The sequence below is a fragment of the Triticum aestivum genome, chromosome 2D, assembly GCF_018294505.1.
Source record: "Triticum aestivum cultivar Chinese Spring chromosome 2D, IWGSC CS RefSeq v2.1, whole genome shotgun sequence".
Taxonomy (NCBI): Eukaryota; Viridiplantae; Streptophyta; class Magnoliopsida; order Poales; family Poaceae; genus Triticum; species Triticum aestivum.
The window spans coordinates 423111529-423119437 of NC_057799.1; the positions used below are offsets into that span (position 1 = coordinate 423111529).

Here is a 7909-nt window from a genome sequence, read left to right on the forward strand (position 1 = left end):
GTCTTGTGCATGGAGGAAGTAGCACACTGTTTTTTCAGTTTGACTGCTCCCACCTACATTTTTCTCAACTGTCATTCTCTGCCACATGGATTGTCCATAGTTGTGTTGCCTGTATGCCAGTACCCCAGGTTTTCAATTAGGTGTTGTTGAACGATGTTAGAACGCTCATGAATTACTAGGATAGAGCAGCGTTTAACATCATGAATTACTAGCAGGCACTGGTTATGTATGCACTGCAGCTGAGTAGCGACGGCTCAGCGGAACCCGTGCAAGCTGCCGTGCGCCAGTTCTTTCTTCTGTTAGCATTGTGCAATGACGGAAACTATTGGCCCTGGAAATGGACGTGAATGTTTGGCCTAATCATTGTTATCCAAACTGTCACAATGGAAGGCACCGAATCGAAAAAATCAGACCGTCCATGCACCCCCCAGATGCCTCCCCGTACCGGCATCGGTCCAGTCGAGGGTCCACCATTAAAACGCAACCGAAGAAAGCTTCACCCGACATGAACCGGCCCGGCGCTGTACGAGAAAAAGGCAGCAGCCAATGTTGCCTTGCCCTCCCATGTGCCAACGCCCAAGTCCCAGCCCCAACGGCGGGCAATCTGCTCGTGTCACCTTGGTTGCCGTGGGTCGCGTGACTACGCTCCGTTGTGCGTATCCGCCGCCGTTAGCTGCGTAACCACAAGGAGCATTCGGCGGCGGCAATTGAGCGTTCTGTGATGACTACGCGGAATGTGTGTATGACTGAAAGTAACAAATGCATGCACGAGATGAGCCAGTCCAGGCGACGATAACGACTTGTGTAACAGAAAGGGAGGTGCCAACGGCCCAGCGCCTCTCGCTAAATTGGACGGCCTTGGTCACTCGCTTTTCAATTCACAAGACCGAAAAGCATCACAATTCACGAGTTCATTCAGAAATCAGAGAGCAGACACACCAAAATCCAATCCTAATATCGCCAATTTTCACCGGACTAGCGACGGTACAACGTCGGGCAAAGTTGTAGCAACGCGCCCGGTCGCCGGACTTAGTCGAGGATGTCGCACTGCCGCCTGACGACGCCCTGCCGCCCCGTCTTGACGCCGACGGTGCCCAGCTTCTGCATCGCCCTGGCGAAGTCCTGGAAGAAGGCGGTCCGGTTGTCGGCGTACTGCTGGACGAACACCTTGGTGGGCGGGTACTCCCACAGCGCGGCGTCGGAGGCGAGCAGCCCGAGGCCACGGGGTAGGTTCTTGAAGTAGAGCTCGTCGAAGTCCCGCGGCGTCACGATGTCGTTGAAGATGGAGATGTCCGGGTTGCTCTCGTAGCCGGCGCAGGAGCTCTGCAGCGCCCGCGCGAACTCCGGGTTCAGCGACGGGTCGTGCCCGCTGGCGCCGCCGCCCTTGCCCTTGTAGTTGTACACCCGGTGCGCGAACTCGGAGCAGTGGGAGAAGCCCACGGTGTGGGCGCCCGCCAGCGCCACCATCTCCTGCGGCGTGATGCCCTTGCGCGCGAACAGGACCGTCATGGCGCGCGCCGACATGTTGGTGCGCGGGAGGTTGCCCTCCACGTCGCGCGCGTCGGAGCGGCGCGCGTCGCGGCGGCCGAGGAAGACGGGGAACCGCGGCCCGCCCAGGATCCCCACCAGGTCGCGCGCCGCCAGCGCGAGGATGTCGGCGCAGGAGACGGTGCCCGGGCAGGCGGCCTCCAGCGCGGCCTTGGCGCGGGCCACGGCGTCGAAGGCGTCCCCCGGGAGGGAGAGGTTGATCTCCGCGGCCCGCTCCGGGGTCCGGTCGGAGGAGAGCGGGGAGACGAGGACGGAGGCGTCGCAGCCGGAGACGAAGCAGTCGTGGAAGAAGAGGCGCAGCGTGCCCGCCGCCGTGGACGGGTTGGCCTGCTGCTTGGCGGCGACCACGTCCGAGACGATCTGCTCCACGCGGGGGCAGCTGCGGCTGTAGTACGACGTCGACAGCCTGGCCGCCGCCGCCGCCGCGCCGGGGGTCGCGGCGGCGGCGAGGAGCGCGAGGGAGAGGAGGACGCGGCGGAGAAGCGTGCCCATGGAGAGAGAGAGAGAGAGAGAGAGAGAGAGAGAGAGAGAGGTGGAGGTGGCTGGATTTGGAAATGAGAGAGACGGAGATTGGGGTGAGGAGGGGAAAAGGGCGGTGGGCTGGAGAAGAATGGTGGAAGTGGGAGGATTAGTGGGGTGTTAGTGATGACTGATGAGTGAAGTAATTGTGGGGTTTAAGGTTAAGGGGAAGGGTGGTGCGGTGGCCTGGTAAAGACGGGGTGGAGCTCGAGGACGGATGGACGGATGTTCCTGCCGCAACCGCGGTGAGTTCTTTATGCGGTGGTGGTCCACGGTCCAAACTCTGGAGTGGATTTTGTTTTTTCTACTAAATATAATCATGACTTCTTTTTTTAGGAAAAGGGCACATATTCATTAAAAAATTCATCAAAGTACAAAACACACCAAACGTAATAAAAATTATCCATGAAACACCGAACGACCACCTATATCGTAGAACGAACCGTTGACACGCTGTTGTTGTTGCTCCTCTATCGAAGTTGGCCTGATCTTGCCGATGACAACCGGAAAGTTTTTGTGCATGTCTCCCTAAGGATCCACGCCCTGGAGCCGCAATCATTGCCGTTGAACCTTTCGATCGATAAACATCTGGCACCAAATCTCACTGTCACGCAAGCACAACAAGAAACCCTAACTTCGTCACCCCAAGGAGATTGCATGAATCTACGTCAGAGCTGTGCCCACTCCATCCAGACAGACGAACTCGAGGAGGATTGAAACCCAAAAGAGCAACTCGAAGAAGAAGTGTCGCCATCCGGCCGAGCGTTGCACCTGTGATGACTAAAAAAACTAACCTAAACTACTAGTCGGAGAAGAAGCGTCGGGATTCCCTTCCCGTCACTGGCTGCCGGAGTGGTAGACGGATGGAAAGTGAACCGACGGCCTCACTGATGAAGCTTGAGGGGAATAGTAGACTACACAATTTTAGGGGCAGAGCGGATAAAATAGGTTCTCTACATAAGCTATCTACAGTGAACAACATATATGCCAAGCAAGCTAATACACTAGATAAGCAATAGCAACAAGCTAGCTAGCAAGCAAACACAAGTAAAGGATTAACCACACAAGTCAAAGATGCAAATGTATTCCAAAGTTCACACTCTTGGGAAGTGCTAATCTTCGTTAGAGACGTGCCAAAGCCAAAGCTTAGGAATGCCACCAAGTGGCTCAACCTAGCCCCCCTTGAGTCACCCCCAACATATGAGCGTTGAATCACTTGTGGTTAGTCTTGGAGGCGACCACCAGACCTTTGCAAACTTTCTTAGAGCACACCACACACAAGGAAGCTTCCGGCCTATGAGTTTGAAATCTCAATGACTAAGTGTTGGTGTTGAACAAGAGTGGAGATCACGAATTGGTTTGATGGGAAAGTAAATTGGCTCATTATTTTTCAACCCCCAAAGTTTGATGGAGTTTGAGTGGACGGATTGAAAGTAATCCGTTTTTGAGATATTGACAATTGTGGAGTAGCTCAAAATCAAAGGTTAGGGGTTGGAGGTGGAAGAAGGATGAATATTTATACCTCCTTCACTAAAGTGACTGTTGCCACCTTGGGGGCCCTGTGCACACGGGGTCACCCGGGGGGAAAACCCTAGACCATGTGTGCACGGGGTCAGGGACCACGTATCCATGGGGTCTCGAGAAAGTTTTGGACTTGACCCCGTGTGCATGGGGGGGGGGGGTAGAAAGCCCGTGCATATGGGTTGTCCAGAGATATTTCCTTAGACTCCGTGTGCATTAGGTATGTAGCACATATCACATGGAGAAGGGTTTTAACTCATTTTCCGGCGATAGGATTAGGATGGCTTGGTGTATAGTTTTGCATGATGTCCATCCTTATGCAATCACCTCTATCCCTAGCAATAGTTCGGCTGATGAAATTCCTCCTCTAAGTTGCTTGACTTGAAATTCAAGGAAGAACTCCAACTCTCCTATCATATACGTTGCAAACACCTCGGTCATAAAGATTTTGAAACTCAACATCCCAATAATGGTTAGGAGGCCCAAAGATAATGTCATAAACACACACACACACACACACACACACACACACACACATACATTTGGCATACAAACAACCCCCTTTCACCCTCCTGGTAAAGAGAGTGGAATCGATGAGCCCGATATCAAACTCTTTCTCGTCTAGAACCATCGTAAGATGATCATACCGAACACGAGGTGCTTGTTTGAGTCCATAGAGAGACTTATGAAGTTGATAAATGTCATGGGGGTGATCGAGGTTTTTAGAACGACGAGGTTGTTTATCATATACAACTCACTAAGGGGATGATTGAGAAATACACTCTTCACATCCATTCGATAAATCTTGAAATCAGGATGTGATGCACAAGCAAGAGATATGACTAGATTCACGCCTAGGAGTACCAAATCTCCAAGAGTAATAAGTGTTGGTGATGAAAAAGAGTTTGGTTCACGAATTGGTTTGGTGGAATGTGGATCAGGTGAATCTCTTCCAATTTGAGAGTAATCAAGCTTCTGAGATGTTGGCAATGATATAATAGCTCAAAAATCAAAGGTTAAGATCGAAGGTGGAAGAAGGGTGGGTATTAATACCCTCCTTCACCAAAGTGATCTTGCCACCGGGGGGGGGGGGGGGGTTGTGTGCACGAGGTCACCCGACAGCAAAACCCTAGACCTGTGCGCACAGGGTCACCATGCACACGGGTGCCTAGAGAGTTTTGGACTCGACCCCGTGTACATGAGGGACAAAAGTCCAATGCGCAAATGGTGTTCAAAGAGATGTTCTTAGACCCTGATAACCCACAAGTATAGGGGGTCACGACAGTCTTCAAGAAAACTATTACAACGCAGATTTATGGATTCAACACAAAGGGACCCAAAGTATATATATAAGTCTTACCAGTTGAATTGTCAGTTCAACCACACCTGAAAACAAATACTTGCTCGACATATTTTATTAGTAGCAAAAGCGATGTATTGATTGTAGTTGTGATTAAGGAATAGTAACAAAAAGCAGTGGTTCCTAGCAGTTGCGAAGAACAAAAGTAACATGAAGAGAGTAACAAGTATGAAAAACTGGGCATGACAATGGATGATAGATGTCGCATGGATAATATAAGTTATGTAATAGCCTTAACACAAGGTGACAACAAACTAGACCCAATTCATCAATCAATTGTATGTAAGGATGTATTTCGTATGTAGTTTTGTACGTGCTTGCAAGAACTTGCATAACATCTTTTGTCCTACCCTCCTGTTTAGCCGGATCCTAATAAAAATTAGGGGTAATTAAGGTACTCCTTTCACAAAGCATTGGAGCAAAGCATTATCAATCTATGAATACATATCATCCTCAAATCATAGCCATTCCCTTTGATACTCTATTATTGTCACTTGAAGGATTCCTGTTTAGAACCGTACAGGTGCATACCACTTGTAGATAAGATCTAAAACACACACACACACACACACACACACACATATATATGTGTGTGTGTGTGTGTATTCATCGAAACATAAATAGTTCAGATATGAAATCATGGTACTCGGGCCCTAGTGTCAAACATTAAGCATATCAAAGGCATAGCAATATCAACCTCAGACATACAGGGTACTAGGCATCAAATCCTAACAAATCTGGCATCTATTAAATAAAAGATCTCATCAAATTTCAATCCACTCCATATGCGTATACAGAAATTACTCACATGTGAGTGGGGGGATCATCATGATGATGGAGAAGAGGTTGGGGATGACGATGAATTTTCCTCCTCAGAGGCCAAGATCAACCTCCATACTAGCCCTCCCGAAGAAGAACAAAGGTGGTGGCGGCTCCATGAAGCGAAAAATCCCGAAAAGTTCATGTTTAGGGTTCCAGGGCGGAAGAAAAATACAAGCCAAAGGAAAGTGTAAGGTAGTGCATTGGAGGCCCACGCGCCCTTGGGCCGTGTGGCCACCTAGTGGCCCCCCTTCCGTCTAATCTTGTGGCTTTGTGGCTCTTTTCTCCGAAAATAATTTTGGTAATTTTTAGCCATTTTTTCAAGCACCTTTATTTCTGCACAAAAGTAACACCATGGGAAATTATATTCAAAACAACATTAATCCATGTTAGAGTACAAAAACAAAGCAAAAGTGCCCAAAAAATAGACATGTTCACGATGTATAATCTCCCCAAGCTTAGTTTTGAAGGAAATATGCCCTAGAGGCAATAATAAAGTTGTTATTTATATTTCCTTATATCATGATAAATGTTTATTATTCATGCTAGAATTGTATTAACTGGAAACTTAGTACATGTGTGAATACATAGACAAAACTAAGTGTCCCTAGTATGCCTCTACTTGACTAGCTCGTTAATCAAAGATGGTTAAGTTTCCTAACCATAGACATGTGTTGTCATTTGATGAACGGGATCACATCATTAGAGAATGATGTGATGGACAAGACCCATCTATTAGCTTAGTATAATGTGACACCCCCGATTCAATGTACACTAATCATGCACGCAAATGTGTACGATCAAGATCAGGGACTCACGGGAAGATATCACAACACAACTCTACAACATAAATAAGTCATACAAGCATCATAATACAATCCAGGGGCCTCGAGGGCTCGAATACAAGTGCTCGATCATAGACGAGTCAGCGGAAGCAACAATATCTGAGTACAGACATAAGTTAAACAAGTTTGCCTTAAGAAGGCTAGCACAAAAGTAGCAACGATCGAAAAGGCAAGGCCTCCTGCCTGGGACCTCCTAACTACTCCTCGAAGCCGAACTCCATGTAGAATCATCCTCGGGATCTCTAGCTCCTGGACTCCAGCATCTGGTTGCGACAACCAGGTATAGAAAGGGGAAAAGAGGGAGAAAAGCAACCGTGAGTACTCATCCAAAGTACTCGCAAGCAAGGAGCTACACTACATATGCATGGGTATATGTGTAAAGGGCCATATCGGTGGACTGAACTGCAGAATGCCAGAATAAGAGGGGGATAGCTAATCCTGTCGAAGACTACGCTTCTGGCAGCCTCCATCTTGCAGCATGTAGAAGAGAGTAGATGGTAAGTTCACCAAGTAACATCGCATAGCATAAACCTACCCGGCGATCCCCTCCTCGTCGCCCTGTTAGAGAGCGATCACCGGGTTATATCTGGCACTTGGAAGGGTGTGTTTTATTAAGTATCCAGTTCTAGTTGTCATAAGGTCAAGGTACAACTCCGGGTCGTCCTTTTACCGAGGGACACGGCTATTCGAATAGATAAACTTCCCTGCAGGGGTGCACCACATAACCCAACACGCTCGATCCCATTTGGCCGGACACACTTTCCTGGGTCATGCCCGGCCTCGTAAGATCAACACGTCGCAGCCCCACCTAGGCACAACAGAGAGGTCAGCACGCCGGTCTAAATCCTATGGCGCAGGGGTCTGGGCCCATCGCCCATTGCACACCTGCACGTTGCGAACGCGGCCGGAAGCAGACCTAGCCTAGCAGGCGTTCCAGTCCAATCCGGCGCGCGCCACTCAGTCGCTGACGTCACGAAGGCTTCGGCTGATACCACGACGTCGAGTGCCCATAACTGTTCCCGCGTAGTTGGTTAGTGCGTATAGACCAAATGGCCAGACTCAGATCAAATACCAAGATCTCGTTAAGCGTGTTAAGTATCCGCGAACGCCGACCAGGGCCAGGCCCACCTCTCTCCTAGGTGGTCTCAACCTGCCCTGTCGCTCCGCCACAAAGTAACAGTCGGGGGCCATCAGGAACCCAGGCCCACCTCTACCGGGATGGAGCCACCTGTCCTTTCAGCCCCCTCATCAGAATCACTTGCGGGTACTCAACGAGCCGACCCGACTTTAGTCACCA

The 7909-nt window shown here is 49.6% G+C and overlaps 1 protein-coding gene across 1 annotated transcript; it reads right to left on the reverse strand.

Moving 5' to 3' along the window:
- Window positions 1-800: 800 nt before the first annotated feature.
- On the reverse strand, window positions 801-2208 carry LOC123053572 (peroxidase 31-like). The gene has a single exon (XM_044477043.1). It carries the CDS (start codon window positions 2038-2040, stop codon window positions 1030-1032), a length of 1011 nt encoding a protein of 336 aa, XP_044332978.1. The 5' UTR covers window positions 2041-2208; the 3' UTR covers window positions 801-1029.
- Between the last annotated feature and the right edge of the window lie 5701 nt (window positions 2209-7909).